At 57.2% G+C, this 22,089-nt stretch overlaps 2 protein-coding genes across 4 annotated transcripts; one reads left to right on the top strand and one right to left on the bottom strand.

The window, feature by feature from the left end:
* Positions 1 to 1,409: 1,409 nt before the first annotated feature.
* On the top strand, positions 1,410 to 2,675 carry TM2D2 (TM2 domain containing 2). Its single transcript, XM_071579131.1, has 4 exons — positions 1,410 to 1,634; positions 1,712 to 1,799; positions 1,964 to 2,079; positions 2,181 to 2,675. Exons 1-4 carry the CDS (start codon positions 1,447 to 1,449, stop codon positions 2,392 to 2,394), a joined length of 606 nt encoding a protein of 201 aa, XP_071435232.1. The 5' UTR covers positions 1,410 to 1,446; the 3' UTR covers positions 2,395 to 2,675.
* A 1,299-nt stretch (positions 2,676 to 3,974) lies between these two features.
* Positions 3,975 to 19,378, bottom strand: PLEKHA2 (pleckstrin homology domain containing A2). 3 transcript variants are annotated; one of them, XM_071579120.1, is made up of 12 exons: positions 19,271 to 19,378; positions 14,746 to 14,909; positions 14,291 to 14,347; positions 12,811 to 12,859; positions 12,614 to 12,711; positions 10,529 to 10,675; positions 8,511 to 8,660; positions 8,323 to 8,391; positions 8,111 to 8,181; positions 7,507 to 7,570; positions 7,135 to 7,212; positions 3,975 to 6,741 (listed from the first exon to the last, which is right to left on the bottom strand). In XM_071579120.1, the coding sequence occupies exons 2-12, from the start codon at positions 14,884 to 14,886 to the stop codon at positions 6,397 to 6,399; spliced, it is 1,269 nt and encodes a 422-aa protein (XP_071435221.1). In that variant the 5' UTR covers positions 14,887 to 14,909; positions 19,271 to 19,378; the 3' UTR covers positions 3,975 to 6,396. The 3 variants fall into 3 exon arrangements, with proteins under 3 accessions (XP_071435221.1, XP_071435220.1, XP_071435222.1); XM_071579119.1 differs by lacking the exon at positions 19,271 to 19,378 and adding an exon at positions 17,988 to 18,158; XM_071579121.1 differs by lacking the exon at positions 19,271 to 19,378 and adding an exon at positions 17,402 to 17,595.
* Positions 19,379 to 22,089: the final 2,711 nt, after the last annotated feature.

The following is a 22,089-nucleotide window of genomic DNA, read 5'->3' as shown; positions in this document are numbered from 1 at the left end:
ACACAACACTGAGGTTATCCATCTCCATCCATACAGAGCCTGCACACAGCTCTTGTCAGGGGATAAATCCTCTGTGATTGGGCATTACCCAAGATACAGGAGGCTTCCCATGGATTATGGTAATATCATGGATCACATACGGATACCTCTGTGCACTGTGCAAATAATGCACAAACATGAATCATCCCATGGCTCCTGCCTGAGGGGCAAGAGATTCCCAGGTCTGTGTGTAGCAAGATCCACATCCATTTCCCTTGGCTTTTCTCATCACTCAGCACCACTATTGCAGCTCTGCAACACATGGAACTGAAGACAACACACCTTGAGGCTCCAGAGACAAGGCCAGACAGCTGGGTCAGCTCCTGGGCACAGGTCTTGGGTCAAATCAAATCCCTGCTCATCTGCTCAGCCAGGTGGGACACACCTGGAATGCCCATGCCCACAGAACTCTTTTTCAGGCACGATGGGAGATACTCTGGAAGACCCAGGTGGAAAAAATAAACCAATAAATCCTGAAGCTCTGCTGTGTCTTGAAGGCACAAGTGAGATCCTGGAGTCGAGCTCTGGCCCAGGGCCATTCCCTGGCTCCAGCATGGACTTTGTGACAAGAATGAGGCAAAGTGAGAAAACCCTTCGCAGTGCAATTACCTGAGATTCCCATAAGGATGTTTCTTTCTTTCCAAGGCTGAAATAGGAGCGATTCTCCCTTAAACCAGCACATAGCGCGGTTACGAGGAATGGCTCAGCAGAGTGAATTTACTAAAGAACAGTGTACAAACGAACCCGAACCCTGGCTGCGTTCCATTCCCACGGGGTGGGGTGACCCCGGTGGGAGGGGTTTGTGACAACCGGGGCAGTTCGTGATGCCGGTGAAGCCCCGGCCGTGCTGGAGCCGCGACAGTGCCGGTGGAGCCGCGGCGGTGCCGGTGGTGCTCCGATGGAGCCCCAGCGGTGCCCGAGCCGTCCCGGGAGCGACGGCGGGAGGCGCGCGCTCCGAAAGGCGCGCGCTCCGAAAGGCGCGCGCTCCGAAAGGCGCGCGCTCCGAAAGGCGCGCGCTCCGAAAGGCGCGCGCTCCGAAAGGCGCGCGCTCCGAAAGGCGCGCGCTCCGAAAGGCGCGCGCTCCGAAAGGCGCGCGCTCCGAAAGGCGCGCGCTCCGAAAGGCGCGCGCTCCGAAAGGCGCGCGCTCCGAAAGGCGCGCGCTCCGAAAGGCGCCGGCGCACCGCCCCCCCTCCCCGCCCATTGGCCGCCAGCCCTCTGCAACAGCCAATCGCATCCTCTCCTGGCACTCTCTCCCTTCCGCAGCTTCTTCCGTTTTCGCTCTGATTGGCTGCGAGCGGCCCTTCCCCGCCGCGAACGGGCGCCCATTGGCTGCGCGCAGCGGGACGGCGGGCGCCCATTGGCTGCGCGCGGCGCGGCCCGAGGCCGGGCAGGGGCGGCGGTCCCGCCATGGCGCCGCCCGTGGGGTACGCGCTGCTGTGCGGGCAGGCCGCGCTCCTGCTCGGTAACCTGCTGCTGCTGCACGGCCGCGGCCTGCCGGGCAACGACACCGAGCCCCACGACCCTCCCCCGGCGCTGCCCGCCGCCGCCTGGGCCTACACGGACCCGCGCGCGCCGCTCGTCCTCTGCACCTACCTGTGAGCGCTGGGCCGGGGGCGGGCATGGCTGGGGGCAGCGGCCCGGGCCGCCCTCACCGCCCGCTCCCTCCCCGCAGCCCCGACGAGTTCGTGGAGTGCGAGGAGCCGGTGGACCACGGCGGGAACGCCACAGCGCAGCAGGAGCTGGGCCACGGCTGCGTGAAGGTGAGGAGGGCGCGGGGGGACGGACTGGGGGAGGCGGAGACCCCCGGCCCCGCTGACCCACCCCCGGCCTCCCTGACCCTCTGGCTCCGCCGACCCCCCCTGACCCCGCTGACCATCCCCAGCCCCACTGACCCCCGGCCCTTCTGACCTCCCCCCCGCCGCAGTTCGGCGGACAGGCCCATGGTGAGGTGGACCACACGCGAGTGCAGTGCCGGGCCCTGGACGGCATCGAGTGCGCCGAGCCGCGGAGCTTCCTGCGGGGCAGCCGGCCCTGCATCAAGTAGGACAGTCCCTGTCCCTTCATCTCAGCGCCCATCCCCGTAGGATGGAGTTCCCGGGGAAGGCTGACACCCCCTGAGCCTCCCACATCTTCCCTCCCAGGTACACCGGGCACTACTTCATCACCACGCTGCTCTACTCCTTCTTCCTCGGCTGCTTCGGCGTGGATCGGTTCTGCCTGGGCCACACCGGCACGGCCGTGGGGAAGCTGCTCACCCTGGGGGGCCTGGGCATCTGGTGGTTTGTGGATCTCATCCTGCTCATCACCGGAGGGCTGATGCCCAGCGATGGCAGCAACTGGTGCACCGTTTACTGAGGCTGGAGCCCCCCTGGCATCTCCCCTCGCTCCCAGCACCAGCCCAGGCTCTGCCTGGCACAGCGTGGACTTACAGAGCTGCAGCTCACTGTGCAGAACAGTTTCTCTCATTAATGCCTCTGTGCAAACCTTGGACACAAAGTTGTTCACTGTATATTTTGCTTATTTAAAATAACCTGGATTTCCCAGACCCTGCTGCCCCAAATGGTGACAGCTTAAGAAACCAGACCTTGCAAACACAGGAGGTCAAACAAACCTTAATAAAATCTGGAAGGAGCTGATTCCATGTGCTTTGGGGATTAATAGTCACAGCCACAAAGAGATGGAGGCCATGGAGTCCTGTAAGGCTGAGGAGCCCCTGCTAGAGGGACTCTGTGGCAAAGCCAGAAGCATTAATTCCAAATTATTAACACCCTGTTCTATTCAAAAATTGGGGAAAGGGGCACACAAATACTGGGGAAAGGGGCACTCAAAATTATGGGAGGGGCACTCAAATTTTTGGGAAAGGGGCACTCAAAAACTGGAAAAAGGGACACTCAAAAATTGGGGAAAAGGGGCACTCAAAAATTAGTGACAGGGCTCATTTCTACCCTGAGATGTCCAGAACATCCAGGAGCCATCACAGTGCTGGGAGGGACCTTGAGCTGCCAAGGAGCAGCTCCTGTCCACGTGCTGGGCACCCCTCCAGCCCCAACTGGTGCCTGTTGGAGCTGAAAAAGCCTTGCACCCAAAAGAGGAAACCCCCCCAGCTGCAGACTGAAAACCTACTGAGCTTGATAAAAAGGGGAAAAGGAAGCTGGAGCAAGTCCCAGCCAGGGCATGCAAAAGTCCAGTCACATTTGAGATGAAACAGCAAACACACACTCTTGGTCTCACATGGCTCTGCAAGCTGAGGCCCCTCCAGCCCTTTGCCTTTGGCCACTTTCTTCCTGTGGTACTTCTGCTCCCGTGGAGCTGCTTTGGGGCTCAGTTTGGCCAGGAATTCTGCCTATTCCAGTTTTGGTTTGTGGCTCACTGCACCAACTCCTCTTCTCTGGGGAAAGGGGTTGGTTGTTGCCCAGTTAGGTCACCACTGATCTGTTTGGCAGCTTCGACTGGGGTTGAGGGGAGGCTTCATCCTGAAACTGCCACATTCCTCAGCAGAACAACTGGGCTGAAAAGTCCATGGAGGGGAAAAAACTGCAGCAAGACAGAAAAAAAATCCCATGTGCAAAAGCCCATTGTCACTGACAGCTCCCATGTCCCAGCCCCTGCTGGACCTCAAATTCCTTCCTGCACTGGGGTCTCCTGAGCTACACTGAGGAACAGCTGTAGCTGGGGCCTTGGTCTGGCAGCATCCCTCCTCCCAGGGCCTTCAGAATGGCAAAGAGTTGTGACATCCCAGTCCCCACCATGCACTGTCCCCCCAGACCCAGAGCCCTGCTGTGTGCAGGGCAGCAGCACCTGGAGTGTGGGGGGAGCACCCACCAGTGGCCCCGGGGTCCCCCCAGCTGCTGCACCCTGTCCCCCCACCCCCCTGGGGACCACGTTCAACCCCCTGGCAAATTCTTACCCAAAATACATAGTCCAAAGGGACAGTCTGGGAAAGGAGCTGGGATTTCCCTCTTTATTTAAAAACACAGGGAAGAAAGGGCATTCCAGCATTTACAGGTGAGGGGTGGGAGGTGGGTACCCCACACCCCAGGAGTCACAGAGCATCACTGCACGAGGCCCCTGGCCCTAAGAGCACTTAAAATCCCCAGCCAGCTCTTACAGGAATGTCTGGAATCACCTGGGAATGTTCATTAAAACAGCAAACCCTCCTCTCACACCACTGTACCCCAAATGTGCAGCACCCCCAGGAAAGCCCCACAGCACACGCTTCAGAAGGGAGCAGCTCTGGGGGTTGTGTCCACACAGAGAGCCGGGAGACAAACACAGAGCTAAGGGGACACCAGTCTGCTTTAAAATCACCACAAAGCTCCACTGAGGTCTGGCTGCATCTGCCTGGTCCTCCAGGATGGGAGGGAAATTTCCTCTCCCCAACACCACCTGCATTACAGATGGGTTTGGAGCCTGGCTTGGCTCCACACTGGAATTTCATGTTCAGCCTTTACGCTGTCCTGGGGATGCAGGAGGGTGGGAATGAGCAACAGGAATGTTGCAATAATGCTGGAGCCACTGGTAGTTTCTCCTCCTGGATAATTAACCCTAATTGTGCAACATGCTTCTGCTTTACCATCCCAGGCCTGAGGAAACTGCAATTATCAAGCATCAGGAATGCTCAGGACTCTGTGGTTCCGAGGCCTTGCACGGAGGAACCATCATCCCTCTGCATTCCCTGCTCTCCAAAACTGAGGTCAGAGCACTGTCACCAAACACTGTGGCTCTGATGGATGGGCTTACCAAACTACTAAAACATTCCTGAAACACTGTGTTAGGAGCCAAACAGCAAGTCAGCCTAAAAAAATGAAAAATTTTCAAACTCTAGTGCAAATAAAGCAAAAAGGAGCAGAAAAAGGAACAGCAGAATCTGGGTTGCTACAATTAAATAACAAGTATTAACACTCACCCTGTACCATTTGCATCTATTCCCACTTGTTTTCATCATCTTGGTGTTCTCCAGCACCTCCACACTACCCCCTTTGAGACTCTCTTGTCCCTGAACTTGGGGGGGCCCATCCCTGCCTCCCCCAATGGCACCAAGGCAGCTCCACTGTGCCTGCCCCAGAGCAGCTCCACTGACCCCCAAAGGGGATCGAGGCAGGAAGGTGCAATTTGAATCACGTTAAGGTCAGTTGGGTTAATCAAGGCTCAGAGCTCAACTGATAAGCTTCACTCCACCCCAGGCTGAGGCTGAAGCACAGCTGTCAAACAGCTGGAGGCCCCAAAAGGGCAGGGACAAACCAGATGTTGTGCTCCTAAGGAGCACACTGGGCTGAGTTTGCAGAGCAGGGGATGTGTAATGGCCAGGGAAGCAAGAGGGAAGCTGTGTCCTCACTCGACACCCAGGGATTGCACTCACTTTCGGGGTGAAGGTATCAGACGATCTCGCTGCCAAGGGAACACCTGGATTTTCTACACACTATTTATCACACCTACAGGAGCTCATTTGGTTATGGAAATGACAATTCACATTGCTCTAAAAACTCCTGCTGGTTTCCATCTCGGGCAGGCAGGCAGTGGGTGAGTCAGCCGGACAAGTCTGCCCAGTTCCATCAGGTGCTCAGTTTTGGTGCTTTTTGCTGAAAGCCCTTCACCACCCAGCACAGCTCCCCGTGTCCAGGTGTGCACAGTGCAAAACCAACACCGTACCTGAGGATGCTCCCACCTGGGAGCTGCTGTTGCTCTGGCTGCCTGCCCTGGCTCGGACTCAGGAAGTACCAAAACATTTGGAGAGGCCGAGCACTTGCCCAGGCTGGGGTTCAACAGGTAGAAAAAGACGTAATTAAAAGCCAACAGACGCTGATACACCCCTGGGCAGGCAGTGGGAATAGCTGGTCCGAGGGAGTAAGTCATGGGAAGGAGAAGCTGCAGTGAGTTCCCTGTGTGGGCAGTTGTGGGCTGGTATCTCCCAACCCTGCCCCACTCCCAGGGAGTCTGAGCAGCTTCAAAGGGGAGAGAAATGTTTTTCAAACACAAGAAAGGCCACACTCCCCTTCACGCTTCCAAGACCTCCTGCCACTTCCTCCAGACTCGGTTTTTGGGGGAAATTATGGAGTTGCAGAAGATGTCCCCTCATCCAGGTCCCCAGAACCTCCTGCCCTGCACAGCAAGTGCTGGCAGTGCCTGGAGGCATCTTCCAAAACATGGAGCCACTGGGGCCAAACCTGGGCAGGAGCAGCCAGGGACCCCACTCCCTGCAGGGCAGGGCACCAGGATGCAGGTCCAGACCAATCCTGCATCGCAGGGAAGGGCAGTGGTGGAGGGAAGGGACCCCCCCACACACCCCAAATCGCCCCTCAGGGACCCCCAGCAGCCGCGGAGGTGGTGGGTGGAGCCGGGGGGTGGCTCAGTGCCCCGTCAGACATCAGAGGTCCGGATGCTTTCATCATCCAGGTCGAAGGGGAACGGCTTCTCCTTGAGCTGCTGCGGCTCCGACCTGTGCCGCAGGCGCGTGCCCAGCGCGGCTCTGCCATCGCGCTCCGTGAGGGCTGGCACGAACACCGAGTCTCTGAGTGGTGCTGGCAGCTCCGGCCGCTTCCCCTCCACCTGTGGCACCTGTGGCACTGGCGTCCAGGGCTGCCAGGAGGAGGTGGAGGGGGCCTTGCTCAGGGCTCTCCGCTCCTCCGCCGCTGGCCGTGGCTGGGATGGGACTGAGGAGCCCCCGGGCCTGCCCATGGAGGTGGATCTCATGAAGGACATCTCCTGCAAGGACAGAGCAGAGTGAGGCTGCTGGCACTGGGTGTGCATCCTGCAAGTGGTTTGCAGAGCTCAGGGGACAGCCCCTGCCCATTACACGTTCTGTAGGAAAAAAAAGAGCCCAGAGCAGAGGGAAATGCTGAATTCCACAGCCTTTGCCACCCATCAGGCTCTCACTCGTGTCTCAGAGCAGAGCAGGGCTCATGCAGGTCCACTTTGACAGCTGAATCTCACTTTTCCACCTTTTTCAAGGAAGCTTTTCCAGTGACTGGCAAACTTCGAGATCTTATGCTGGAATCAGTCTAACCAAGCACTTACACCATCCATCAAATAAATATCTCATACATTGGCATAAACTCCATTAAATATCAAATATAAAGCAGAAAGGACATGACCTACCCTGGGCCGGGTTTTCAGGGCCTGGACTGCCCCTGCGATCGCCCGGATCCAGCTGTGCATGTCCTCGGGGCTGTCTGCCTGCAAGCACAGCAGCCCCAGTGAGGCTCTGCCTCCTGCCAGGGCTGCTCCTGGGACGCAGACACGCCAAGGAAATGGCTGTCCCAGCATTCCCAAGCCTCAGCTCTGCTTTTGCCCACTATCAAACAGCCCCTATTATAAATAAGCCCAAGGGAGACGTGAAACCCCCCATAGTTCTCCCTCCCATTGGTGTGTTACAGACCCATCTGTTGGTATTCACTGGTGTAGAGAGCAGACCATTTGCTGAGAGCTGAACTTACTGCCCCAAAAATTATCCTGGCCCCAGTTGCTTACCTGGATGTAGAAGGTCCTGGAGCTTGTTATGATTTCAAAGAGGTTGTCCCGCATCAGGAGGTCACTAGAAACAGAAAGAGACAGTCACACCAGGAGCCATCATGGATGGGAAAAGCCCCTGTTTATCCTTATCTCTGGGATATGCCAGGGAGAAACATGCTGAAGGCAAACCTTGGATCTCATCAGGATTTTGAGAAGACTCCAGCTCCTCAGAGACCCTCAGCCACACACACTGCCCAGCTCTGCCATCAGCAGGCAAACCCCTGCCCTCCCTCACTGCAACCCACCACATTCCCAGAGTGGTTTAAATGTCAGCTTGCTATTACTTACTAGAAATAAACAATTCAGAGATACATTAGTACATTGTATCTTTAGTTTTGTTTTCTTAGTTTATTTTTCACTGCAGGTATTCAAGTTACATTGATTTTATCAATGTTTGCTGCAATAACTTGTTCCCAAGACACTGCAGCCACTTGGGCTAGTTTAAGGCAAACATCTCAAGAGCTGCTTCCCACCAGCAGCTGGAGCAGCCAGAGCTCCCACTGGATGCTCCAGCCTGGCACAGCCTGGGGTCACTGCAGGAAAACTTGGACAGGAGCATTACCCAGACTTGACCAGGCACTCGTGGGTCTTGCAGACATCCTTCAGGAGAATGGAACGCAAGGGCTCCTTGTCCTGCAGAGGTGAGAGGAGATGGTGATGGGCTCAGCTGGCCCTGGGGCTGGGATGTGCCTCCCATGGGGGCCCCCAGGCTGGCACTGCAGCAGTGCCAGAGCTCTGCTCAGGATCTCAGGGGCTCATCTGGGGGCTGCTCACCTGCTCGCACTTGTAGTAACTGATGGAAAATTCATCCAGAACAAAGTACCGCCGCTTCCAGCTCTTCCTCTGGAAAAGAGGAGGAAATTGGTTAGTGCTGGGTTCTGTCACTCTCCCCACCCACACTGCATCCAGGACATCCCTGGAGCACTCCCAGCCCACGGGGCAGCAGCAGCCCCAGCACTCACCACATTGCCCTGCTTTACACAGAAGCCACTCTTGAGCACGGGGGGCCCGGTGGGTGGTTTGGTGGCCGAGGGGGGGATGTAGCTCTGTGAGCGCCGCAGCAATGGGTGGGCAGCACCCACCTCGCTGCCCTCCCCTCCATCCCCACCGTTCTGCAATCAGAGGGAGCAGAGTCACTGGGAGCAGGGAGAGGAATTCCCTGCTGGAAGGCAGGACACCCAGCTGCAGGGAAAAGCCACCTGATGCAAGCCTGAGTGCAGTGTGTGAGCCAAGGGCTAATGGCAGCCCTGGACACAGGCAGGGAATGAGGCGAAGTCCAGAGCTGATATTCTCTCATTGCAGGCAGCTTTCCAGGCTGCTGCCTCAGTACTATTCACCCTTTTGGCACTCCCATGTTAAAAACAATGTTAAGAAATCAGCAAGGCTACAAAAAGGTAATCTGAGGGCTGAAGAAAATCTCTGGAAGCAGGGGAGTTAAAGGAGCTCATCTGCCTGGCTCATCAGACTCAACTGCACCTCTGAAGGTATGAGAAGAACCACCAAACAAACACAAGTTAGAAAGCAGGGGAGGAGGCAATATGTCATGGGAATAAACTGCTCAGGAAAGCCATAAAGTCTCCACTCCACATTTTCAGAGCCAAATTCTCCTGAAGACAGTGGAGTGCTTGGAGTTGAGGAAGAGAAGCTGTGCCTCCTCTGTCCCCAAGCTGCCTCTCCCCAAGTGCAATGCTCACTGCTATGAGCATGAAGGGGCTGTGGTTGTGGCCATGTGCCCAACACCCACCCTGACTCCCCCCAGGCACACACCAGAACACCCCAAGGGGCAGACCCTGCCCTGCTGCCAGCATTGCCCCAGCAGGGCCCTCCCTTCCCCCCAGCAGTGAAAAGGATGGTTGAGATGAAACATCTGCTGCACTCAGCTCCTTCCCCATCCCTCCAACCCCTTCCTCCCGCTGGGCTGAGGTTTGAGCATTGCCATGGCAGCAGGGTGGCCCTGGCTACCGCCAGCCTTATATGGCCCTGTGCCTGTGAGACTGACAGTGCGGTTAAACCGGTGGCCTGCCTGCCCTGTGCACCTTCCAGAGCTGCTTCAGTGCCCCCAGGACAGACAAACAACCTTTTGCTGCCCCTAAAGTGCTGCCCAGCCCCTCTGGAGAGCAGCAGAGCAAATCTCTGGCACTGCTGGGATGGGGATGCCACCTGGGTCCCTCACCCATGGCTGTGCCAGCTCTGCCAGGCATACAGATGTGGTGTCCAAAGCCAGAGGTGAGGACACTCCTGCAACAGGAAGGGTCACACCCTGGGGCTGGGGTGATGCTGCTGGCTGGTCTGGGAGTGCACCTGGAGCATGGGGCTCCCCCACTGTGGTCCTGGAGCAGCACCAGTCAGGAAACCACAGATGTGCCCAGGAAGCTGCAGCAGAGGAATGGCTGTTTCAAGTGGAGAGAGAAGCAAGAGCACAGAAACATTCTGGCAGCTGATGTACCTCCTACAAAAAACCCCTCTGCACCCCACTCCCCTCTGCACATCTCCACAACCCCACCAAGCCCTGTGGCCAGAGAAGCGTTAAAAGCACCCACCAGCAGAAACCACTGCAATGATCTAATTCTCTGCTCTATTTTTAGTGCTGCCACTGACACGAGCTGAAGTGAGACCCAGAGCTGGACGAACACCCAAAGGTGGGAGTTGCTGACAGCCACATGCACAGCTGGCCACGTGCCAGTGAAGGGATGCAGAGCCACAGCAAGTGGTGCCAGCCACTGCCCCTGGGACAGGCCAGTCCCTCTGCCCTGGGCACCTTGAGGTGGCATTTGGACCCAGGTTGAGTGGGTGGATGGTGACAGCCAGGAAGCCAAGCAGATTTGTGGCCTCCTTCTCACACCGCCTCATCTCATCCCACCTCAGAGCAAGACAAAGCAGAGGTGCTGGAGGGTGCTCAGAGCAGCCATTTACAGCCACAGTGGGAAGGGTTTGCAAGCACCATGCTGGTTTCCAGAAATGAGAGTGCAAACCAGCTCACCTGGTTGATGGAGATGGGTGTGTGGACCACCACCCCTCCGACAATCTCTGTTTTATAGGCCACCTGGGGCTTCCTCTCCTGGGCCTGGGGGACCACTGGGAGCTTTGCGATCTCTGTGGCTGGTGGGACGCTGCCACCCTTTGGCACCTGTGGGAGAAACAAAGGGCTGAGTGGCACAGGGTGACCGTACAGGGCAGCCCCACACCTGCACCAGGCACCTCTGTCTCTAATGCAGCAACATCCCTTTGAAAAATAACACCTGAACAAGCACCCCAGTTAGGGAGGGTGTGGGCCCCCTTGGGCAGCTTGCAGGAGGCACCCAGATGGGAGATGAGAGGTGCTGAATGATTAAGCATCTTCTCACAGGCGCCTGTGATTCGCCTCTGCAGCTCAGTGCATTTGTGGGACACTTGTTCCTCTAATTGTCCCTGCTCCACTTACAGCCGGGCTTAATGAGGAGCTGGGTCTGGCTAACGAGGCTGAGCTGCACGTCCAGAGCAAACAGCCGGGCCCTATCGAGCACCCCAGCCTGGCTGTGACCCCGCTGAGAGTGGTCCTGCAACTCCCAGGCACAGGCTGTGCTGTGGGGACCCAGCTCCCAGCACTGGCAACTTCCCTTTCCCCCTCTCATCTCTCTCCCTTTGGCACCTGCCTCTGGACTGAAAGGAGAGTTTCCAACTTTTCCTTCTTCAGCCTGCACTTCCACTTCTTTAATGCCATTAGTGGAGTCCCTGGCTCCAACCTACCCTCCTGGCTTCCCTGCAAAGCAGGGCAGTGGCAGCGTCACCCACATCCCAGTAGCCCTGGGTTTCCCAGCCAGCCCTTGACAACTCCTCCCTGCAGGGCTGGATGAGCCGGTCGGTCAGCTGGGGCACAGCCAGAGTCGGGAAGGGCTGGCCAACATCAGGGTATGGAAATCACCACAGTTTCTTGCAGAGGCAGAAGATGTATCTCATTCTTCATCAACCCAGCTGCTCCCACTTCCATTAGTCCAGCAGATCCCCCACCTCCCTCCAGGCAGCAACCCGAGGGAAACCACACTGATGGCACAGCCAGACACACATCCCAGGCAGGCTTTGGCTACAGCTCTACCCAGCTCTGAAGGTGAAGGGTGCAGCCAATATCACCTGGACCCAGAAAGAGAAGGCATAAGCCAGAGCCTCTGCAGTCTGGTGGCTGCAAGTGCAGAGTATTATACAGTGTATTTGCAGACAAAAAAAGAAAATACAAGCCAGGTCTGGTCTTGCAGATGAGTTTGCCACAAAGGATACAACACAGTACTTCAAGGATTTTAAAGAAAAAACACATTTAAAAAGTTCCAGTGCTAAACCATTTACCATGATTTTTCCTTACAGTTAGTTTACACACCATAAACAACATGCATCAGTGCATCATCTGGTAGAACTCTGTTCACATTATGCAGTTCAGCAGAAATCCCCACAGGGACCCCCTACATCCAGGTGCAGGGAGAAGCCTTCCTGGAGCTCCCAACCCCAAGCTCCCAGTGTAGGCACAGCCAGCTGAGCACCACTGCCAGCCTGTGGATGAGGCTCCCATTCCCACTGCACAGGGATGGAGCTCAGCACATCCCCCACTGCTGGGAGCCCCAGGCAGCTGCAGAGCACAGACTCTGCAAGCTACTGGGTCACTGACCATTAACTCACGGCTCTGTGAACACACCAGTAAATGAGAGGAGATGGCAGACAAGCCCCTCTGGATGCAGGCACAGCCTGCCTCACCATTCCCCACAGCGCGGGGCATTCGCTGCGCCTCATCACAAGACCCGGCGTTCCAGGAAGAATAAAAACTGAGTAAATAAGTTATTGAAGCACAAGAAAGATGCCCTTTGACAGCCACAGTGAGGAGCTGGCTGGGCTGGATTCCAGGCAGCAGGAGCAACAGGAGGGAGAGGGCCCTGGAGCAGATGGGGATGGGGATGGCTCCAACAGGACCTTCCTGGGGCACAGCCACTGTTCCCCACAGCTGGGCTGGGAGGGCAAAGAAACACACACCCAGTACACCCCAACCAGGAGGATCCCTGGGGATGGTGCAGGCAACATCAGACAAGAGCACTAAGTGACCTACCGTGATCTTACTGGCCCGGTTCAGCGCCTCCACCCAGTCCTGCAGATCCTTCTGGTCGCTGGCTTGCAAGAAATAGCGCTGGGATAGAGCATTGATAACTGCCAGGGAAGGAAGGACAAGGAGAGTTGGCAGCAGCTGGGATGGCTCATGGGGCAGGGTGTCCCCTCACAGAGCCCGACAGGGTCCCCCTCACTCACCAAAGCAGAATGGAGTTTTTGGCTTCTGTTTTGGGGTGGCGATGCTCACCTGTGACAGAGCAAATCAGGGGACAATCAGAGAAAACAGCACATGCTAATGGTGGGCATGAGAGATGGGAATTTCCACCCTCACCAGGCACTGTGCACAGCCTGGGTTTGCCACCTCCAGCGGGACCCCCATGCCCATCAGGACAACGTGAGCTCTAGCACAGCTGCACCAGCTGTTGGGAACTGGCCCATGTCAGAGTAACACTGAGCACACACAGCAGTGGGTGCAGGGTCCCAGGGGTAGGTCAGCACAGAGCCAGGCCTTTCATCCCCCCTGGCACTGCCTGCACTGCACAACAGAGCACAGAAAGCTTTCAAAGGCCCTGGAAACATGAGTTCTCCTGGACTAACACAGTTGCTCTTGTCAGCAATTAAGAAAATTGAGGGAAAATAGCAGTGGTTTCTCCCTAAAGAGTAGGAATCAGTTATACAAAGATAATATTCCTTGGGGCTCCAAGCACAGCATTCATGGAGTATTTATTCTGACAGTCCTCCTCCTTCAGAGCCAGTCCATAATGCTTTAAATATGTTTTCTCAAGCAAACCTCCATTTTTCTGGTATATTTACTGTTGGTAGTTCCAGCTGCTGGCACAACCCAACCCCACAGTTTGTGACCAAATGCTGTCCTGCAGCAATTTCCATTTAAACTAAAACCTATATAATTTGTAAGGAAGGCTCTCTCTGAAATGGGGAAGGCTCAGCCTCCCGGCGTTGCTTCATCTGCGCTTAATTTATAAATCATGATTCAGCAGGAACAGAGAGATCTGTCCAATTCTTTATCCGGCTCCAGGATAAAGCTGAGCTGAGCCCAGCGTGGCAGCCACGAGCCCCCACTCCCCCCACAGCGGCCGAGGGGCCACTTGCAGGAGGAGGACAGTGTAAGCTCCACTCCCTGCACTCACAGCCACAGCTCTCTGTGTCTCAGTCACCAGCCCTGCAACAGTTGTCACTTATTGCACTATTCCTGCCTTCTCAGGGAGGTCGGACAACACTCTTAAGACACACAAAAATGAGTTTCCAGATGGTCTTGTTCTTCAGGGCACTGCCCTATGAGCAAGGGGGAGAGCTACTGGTGCACCACAGAGCGAAGTGCCAGGTCCATGTCCAGCTCATGCTGACACCATGTTCCTGTCCCCCCTTGTCCCTGGCTGCCCCATGTCCTTCCCCATGGCAGAGAAGTTCCTCTTCCTTCTGCAACCCACTCTTGCATCCCATCCCGTGCCAGTGAAGGTGAACATGGTCCCAGTGCTGGGATCTCTGTGCTGTGAGGACACTCCCTGTTTCTCACAGCCCTGCACGGGCTCCATCACAGGGAGGTTGTCACGAGCTCAGGCAGGACCAGGACCTGGCCTCAGGTGCTCCCAGGGAATGCTGCATGGATAAGAGGAAAGCAGGGAGCATTCACCTTCCCTCTGCCCCACCCCAACATTACCTTGGAGATATAGGTCAGCTGCAGAGATCCGACAGCTCCTGCTCCGATGGCCAAGTTCTGCAACACACACAATGAGCAATGGCAGGTAAATGACAGGGAGAAGGCGGCAGGGGCGAGTCAGGCTGTCGGTTCTGTCCTCAGGGTCAGGGAGCAGCTGCAGCAGCTGCGCTGCCACCCTTGGCTGTGTCCCTCTCTGTGCACCTGGTTTGACTCAGACCCCCCAGCAGCAGGACTGGCCCTGCTCTGCTGCACCCCAATGCCCTCCCCACCTCAGGAGAGTCCTGGAAACCAGAGGTCACAGAGCCTGGTCGTGGCCACGCTCAGCCACAGGATACCCCAACAGACAACCCACACAGCAGGCAGTGACCCGGAGGAGATGCCTCCACCAGGGAGGCTGGGATGTACCTATGGACTTACTGGCAACTTCCACAGACATGCCAAGCACATGAGCCTACCTGAGGGTTGTCCATGTACCACAGGAGGTGGTTGGCCTGGGTGTCCAGGATGAAATACCTCCGCAGAAACTTGCCACAGGTCTCATTTTCTTCAATGTCCAGGAACCCACAGATACGGTTCTGTCGATCCAGGTACGGCATGCCGGGTTCCTTCTGGCATCACCCTGAGGAGTGGAGACAGGCAGGGAGGTGGGTGCTCCCACAGCCCCAGCTCCCTGGGGTGTTGCTCCTGCACCCATGGCCATCCCAGCCCATTGGAGCCAGATGTGCTGGGATGCCAGCACAGCCATTCAGCCGCATCTGAGCTAACCAGCGGGAAAGAAAAGGGATAAACTACCAACCCATCGCTCCCAGCCCCAAGAGCCACAAACCCCCACGAGAGAGGACAAAGTAGCCACAAAGGATCTGATGTGAGACACTAGATCCCTGAGAACTGTGTCAAAAAATAATCCCGAAGCAGACTGTGTGCTAGAGAGAGCCCGAGCACACTCCCAGGAAATGGGAAACAATCTGCAACTCCAGCAGAAAATCTGTGCAGCCAGGATGCCAAGTCAGCAGGGCAAAGAATGACCCATCATGGCAGGGCCACATCGTGTCCCCAGGTCGGCCATGGGCATGGACCCTCCATGGCACTGCCCCTCAATTGGGGTGAGCCAGGAGGTCTCCTTCGAGCCCCCCTGGCTGCAGCAGGAACACCGTCACTTCCAGCGGAAGTGGCACTGAGAGCTGCGGGTGGGCAGGGCACTTCCCACCACCTGGGCAGAGCTCCCTGCCCATGGAGCAGGGTGGAAGGGAGGGATGGGGGTGGCTGTTACCCAAAGGATGCGAGTGAACCTAATGTGGTTTGTCTAGGGGTGATCATGCAGGTGCCAGAAGCAGAGCTACACAAATAAAAGATCTCATGCAGAAAAGGAGGAAATACTATTTTTGAGCAGCAGTGGAGTGGGGCCCAAGGAGGCAATGGTTGTGCAAGAGCTGGGGTGCAGCTGCAAAGGTAGAGCAGGCAGAAAACAAGTCAATTCGATGTCAGGATACCCACCACCAGCCTTTCAGAGATGGGTATCAGGGCTTGTCTCACGGGGAACTGCTGCTGCAGGGGAGAGGTTGGTTTAGGCCAACATGGGTGCCCCAGTGCAAAGGTTTATGTGGGCACTTCACGTCTCACAGCTTTCTTGTGGCGTTATTTTTGTGGTGGGGAAGTACACAGCCAATCCCCAGGTGCCTTCAAGCATACCAACACAGACAGACCAAGCCTTGTAAACTCTCTCTTCTGCTGATAACCAAAGGCCAGAGATTTCTGCTTAGGACAGGGATGGGGAAGAGCAGAGTATGCCACAAGCAGCACAGGGATGAGTCCTGAGCCCCCAGCCCCAAGGGACACCTCATGGGACCCCCTAGTCTCTTCACTTCACTTTTCCATAGGATAAAAGTAGCATTTCCCACTCTGCTAACATGGATCCTTGCTCAGGATCTCCAGGAGAGCCAGAAAATGCTCAGTTTGCACCAACACTGACTATTTGGACAGCACTTTGTCAATTCCAAGTTGTAAATAATAAACATTTCTATGTGAGACTCAAACAGAGAAGCATCATTTAAAAGTGTACTCAAAGGACTCAGAGAGAGGAGGAGCTTCAGCTTCCAAAGGCATCCTGTATGGAAACATGATGGACATAACACTGGCACTGGGAGTTATGATTTATGGATGATGCTCACCCCTGATACAGAGGCTGATCTGCCACTCAACTACTTGAACTTTCCAACCATTACACCGACTCCAACCCTCATGAGCTCATAACCAGATCCTGTTTGGAATGTATGCCATCTCTTAGTGAAGTACATCAGAGACTTCCAGGACTCTTTCCTACTTCTGAAGTAACCAACTTTCCAACTTTTTCAGTCATAATGTCCCACCAGAAAAGATACCCCTTGCCTGACTTAGTGAATGAGATGCAATCAGTTGGGCTACAGAAGAAGGTTTACAGCAAAACCACCCTCTTGCCTACCTCCTGAGGCACAGGGATGAGCTTCCCAGGGAGAGGCAGGAGGTACAGGGCACCATCCACGCAGCACCCAAGTCCCCTCTGTGGCCATGGGTGGCTCAGAGGCCTCATGTGCAGCCACATAGCCAGATTTTCCAGGAAGCACCTCAGGACACCAGCACTGCACCACAATGCCACGGCTGCTCGTGCCCTGCTCTGTCCTGCTCCCAGCACAGCTACAGCCACAGGAGCACCCCAGGGACACTCTGCAGCAGGAAAACCCGAGGCAACGGGAGACCTGAAATATGGAGCATCACAGCTGTGCTGCCAGAGGCATCTCCTCAGCACCTCACTCCACAGCACCCATCACACCTGTGGGCAGCCACTGCATCCTCCTCCTCTGATGCCTGTCTGTCCAAGCTGCCCTGCTATCGGCAGGGGTTCAGGACAACCCCCTCCGTTTCAGAAGGGCTGGGAGCTGCGATGCCCAGTGCCCCACAGCCCTGGCAGCTGAGCCGCAGCCGCTGCAGCACCACTTCCTCCTACCTGCTCTTGCAGAGGAGCTCCAAGAGCTCGCGCTGCGACGTCTGTCCCGACCCACAAGACAGACACGGTGGGCAGAGCCCACTAACTCGATCCTGCCAATTCCAGACATTTGCCTTAATGAAATTATTAACCTGTTGGGCGCAGGCTGGGAGTAGCCAGGATTCAGCTCTTTATCTGGCCAGAGTCGGGGGACACACCGAATAGCTGCAGATCCCTGATCCCAGCAGCACGTTTGTCTCCAACCACACAGACTCTCGCCGGGGATGGTGCCCGCAGTACTCCCGGGGCTTCTGCGGGGACTCCTCTGCTCCCCAAACCCCGTCCGCCCCGGTGGAGCCTCCCTCGCTTCCCCCGTTCCCGACCCCTCGCTGCAGGCACCGCCGGGCAGAAGCCGCTCTCACTGGGAGGGCTCGACCCCAGCCCGGGCACGGATGCTCCAGCTGCAGGGACTGCAGTCTCCGCCACATCCCTGGACCAGGGGACCATCCCTGGGGCGGCCTCCCCGCCCGCTCTCGCCGCCGGGACACCGACGCCTTCAGCAGCCCCGACGCCGCGTCCCGGGAAGATCGGGGAGTCCGGGAAAGGGGGCAGGAGGGAGATGGGGACAGGGCAGCGGGGGCTCCCAGCCCGCCCCGCGGGGTCCCTGGAGAAGCGCCCGAGAGCGAGCGCTGCCCACGGGAGGCTCCGCGGACACGCGTGACCCGGCCCAGCACTCACCCCGCGGCGTCCCTGGGCTGCGCCCCCCGCGCATGGCCGGCGGAGCGGGCGCGGAGAGGGCGCGGAGTGGCGGGGCCGGTGGCCGGGCCGGGGCTGCGGACGCTGCGCACGCCGGGCGGCGGCGAGAGGAGGGCGAGCGAGGGGGTGTGCCCCTGGCTCCGCCGTCGCTTCTTTCCGGGTTAATTACGTCTGTCATTAGCAAACCCGGCCCCGGATGTGAGTGCGAGGTGGCTCCGCGGGGCGCGGGGTCGGTGTCTGTCGTCCCTATCGCCCTCCGTCCCTGTCCCTCTCGCGCACCTGCCGCGCCCCCGGGGCCGCCCAGTGCCAGACTCGGGTCGGTCTCGGTAAATCCCCCCAGACCCGACACAAACCCGCTCAGCTTGTGCTGGAGTCTGGCACTGATGGAGCTGAGCTGCCCAGTTTGGGTCGCGGTTCCTGCAGGGGCATCTCTTGGGAAAGCTGCGGCTGGAGTGACTGGGGAGCAGGAAACACCCTCTGCTCCCCGTGCCGCCCAGGGGAAGCCCTCGCTGTCTCTCCGGAGCTGCATCTGACCCCGAAGGACTTTCTCCCGGCGCGGGTGAAACCGATCCTGGGGCTGCCGCCGCCGCCGAAGGTGCACAGGAGCTGCGCTCACGGACACCCGCAACCCTCGTCCGTCCCCACGCGTGTCCTCTCCTTCCCACTGCTGGCTGCTCTGCCTGCTCTCGGCATCCCCGCTGAAGGTCCCGAGCCCTGCCCTGCCACTGCTGCCTCCTGCTCTCGACATACCCCCCTTTGCAAAGACTAAACTGTTCCAAGGAATATTTTTGGTCCTGGTGCATCTCTCGCAGCCCTTGTGACCCGCCGGAGCCCTGGGGCAGCGCTGTGTTCTATGCACGGTCACACGGCGGAGAGTCACACCCCTGCCCTCCCTTCATTCGGAGAGCCTGGCAGTTCTCCTGGATTTTCCAATGTGTTTTGCTGCTGTGTGGCCTGTCTGAGGGTGCGAGCTGAGACACCCTATTAGTAGATGTTGGAGCATAAGAGGAGTCCCAGGGCAGGGCATGTCTCTACCCCAGGACCTTTGGAGGTGCTGCCAGCACCCAGAGCCCCTTGCAGGAGAACACCCTTTGTGTGCCCTGGGGAAGGAGCAGGACCCACAGCAGAAAGGGAATAATCCGCTTTCCAGACACTTCCCCTCCAGTGGCAGCAGCTCAGCATCCCCCTTGGCTGATGTTTACCCTCACAAGACTCCCTGTCCATGTTCTCCAGAACTTTTGACTCTGTCACCCTCCAGGACTCACCAAGGTCTCCGTTCCAGCAGCATCCTCAAGCCTTGAGTTCTGCGGCTGGAACTGGGCATGCTGAATTACTTCTTTTCTTCTGTTTAAACTTGCTCTTTTCGGTTTCAGTACCTGTTCCCCTTTTTCTTGTGTGTTGACTGGGGCAGACTCCAGCAGATGTCTGCTCTTTGCTGCTTGCTTTGCATTATAGTTCTTGACTCAAATTCCCACGGTCCCAGCATTCCTCTCCCTTCATCATTCCCCTTTTTCTTCTCAATCTGTTCACTCACTTTTACCATTCCCCCTCACAAAACCAAGCTGCACCAAGGACTCCCGGGGGCCTTTCTAGCAGACCTTTAGCTGTGGGACCAGCAGCAGCCCCAGACCACAGAGCAGCCCCACATCTCCCCATGTCTTTGCATCAGGGAAAAAACGGCTCCCCACAGCCGAGTCTTTCTCTAAGGGGAAAACAGCCAAAATGCATCTCAGTTGGGGCAGCTGCGAGGGGAAATTCGCCCTGGCTCTCCAGGCTCTGCCTGGCAAAGCCCCCCAGGGTGACACCAGGAGCCAAATCAGTTCTTTTGGGGACGTTGTGTCACGATTCTGCTTTCCCTGAGAAGAAGAGGCTGCGAACACAGTTCTCAACGGCAGCGTTTATTGGACTGGCGGCGGCGGGACCCCTCCCAGGGAGAGCAGCCCCCTCCGCGGGTCCCTAGGCTAGAGCAGCGAGCACGGCGGGCGGACCACCTCTCAGAGCCAGCCCAGCAGCAGCGTCCCGGCCAGCGCGGCGGCCAGCAGGCTGGGCAGGGGCGGCGGCGGGACCCCCCCGCCGTTCCGGGACCCCCGCGCCGGCCCGTTGCAGTCGTCGGTGAAACAGCATCGCACGGTGGCCCCGCCGGAGCCGCCGCGGCGCGCCTGGTCACAGAAGGACTTGTAGGAGCAGGACTTAACGACGCTGTCTGCAAGGAAAGGCAACGCGACATGGGAGGGTCAGGGGGCTACGCTGGGGGAGGAGAGGAGAAAGCAGAGCTGAGTGTCGGCACATTGCGGGACGGATGTGGAATAAAAAGGTCTCGCTCCTGCCCGCAAGAGGAAGTCACCTCCTGCCCCGCCCCGGCAGGTTCCCCTGTTTCTCCTCGCCCTGCCAGCTCAAGCCCCTCGGGCCCGCTCGCAGCCCCTCCGGTCCCCATCCCAGCACCCCCGGTCCCGTAGCCAAAGGACTTACTGGGCGCGGTGATGGTGGAACAGGCGTCGGCGAACTGGGGGCAGCTGTGGGAGCCCTGCTTGTCGCAGTCGTTCTCATTGGACGCGACACATCTGTGGCATTTCAGTGCTTTACCTTGTCAAAAACGAGGAGGAGGAGTGAGAGCAGACACGACACGCCGTCCCGGAGCTCCCAGTGCCCTGCCACAGTCTGTGGGTCTCCGCGGGCACTGGTGACCCCCAGCACAGGGGCAGAGAGTCACAGGTGAGGGTTGGCAGCAAGGCAGAATTAAGTCAGGAACGGGCACGGCCATGGCACACAACAGGATGAGGCCTCTCCTGTCTGTGAAATTCATGCAAAACTCTTCCAAGTGAGATTCTAAATGATGAGAGCTGAACTGGGCAGGTGAGCTCTGCGGAGTTCTCTCTGTGCAAAGACTCCCTGGAAGTCCTGAAATTCCCTTTACAGTAAAAGTAGGTACACATAGTATTTAAAAACCACCCTAGATCTTAGTCTTCTTGTGCCAAATTTCATTTTAGTGAGTATTTTAGTGGGAGAATAGAGGTTTCATCCAACCTGCGCGAGCAGGTTTTGTGTATTTGTGTGTCTGTAAATGACAGCAGCTCCCAAACACTGCCGCGTGCGGGAAGGACGAGCCATCTCCAGGTCATCCTCAGAGGAGGCCACGGGCAGGTTAGATAACAGCCAGCCCCTTGTTCCTGTGCGTCAGAACTGAGAGTAGTCCGACCCCTCAAAGCGTCCACATACACCGGAAAAAAACCCAAACCTGAAGATCTTGCCCTCTCCTGAAATTATGAATCCTGGATTTTGATGGGGATGGATAAATTACCGCTGGTGTTGGGAGTAAAACTCATCTCTGCTTTGCTGGCGGAGCAGAGCCCTCTCGTGGCAACCGAGACCGGCTCCTGGCCAGAGCTCCCAACCTCGTCCCAGGGGGAGAAAAACCCTGAATGGGGAAAACTGGGATTTCGTGGGGTCAGATGGAAGTAACCGCCTGCCATTAACCCACAGTGGTGACTCGGCTTCCACTGCGGGGTTGTTTTGCGTCTGCTTTGAGGGTCTTCACAGCACAGAACAGCCTTTCATCTGCCCTGAGCTAAAAACTGTCGGGTTTGTCTTGCCTTGGAAAAAGACTGAAACCACCAGAGCTGCCTCCACTCCACAGCATTGCTCTGAGCAGTGCAACCACCCTCCTTCCTTTTCCAAGGGCTTTTTGTGATTCTGCCTTGGAAGTTTTAGCTGGGAAATACAGCTCCAGCCATGAGAGGCTGCTGAGTTTTGGCTCAGGTACCCCCTTGGCTCCATTGGAGCTGAAGACCAGGGGTTCTGTGGTCCCTGCTGGGCACCTCTTGCCCAGGCTGTGTGCCAGTGGCAGAGAGGCAAAGAGCAGGGAGCACCTCTGGCTGCTACTCAAAGGACAAAGCCATCCTCTCCCCAAAAAGACCATTTTCCTGCAAGGGGTGGAAGCAGCGTGGGGCAGGGGCACAGCGGGCACACGGGCAGGTGGCAGGGACAGGGCAGCAGCAAGCGCAGGAGCAGCTACAGCAATTCATCCAGCCTCACTCTGCCTGGAGCCAAGGGACACTTACTTTCTCCAGCCAGGGATGTGACAATG

This window comes from Pithys albifrons, chromosome 29 (genome assembly GCF_047495875.1).
Source record: "Pithys albifrons albifrons isolate INPA30051 chromosome 29, PitAlb_v1, whole genome shotgun sequence".
NCBI lineage: Eukaryota > Metazoa > Chordata > Aves > Passeriformes > Thamnophilidae > Pithys > Pithys albifrons.
The sequence above is the reverse complement of the archived record's forward strand: the minus strand, read 5'-3'. Positions and strand labels throughout refer to the sequence as shown.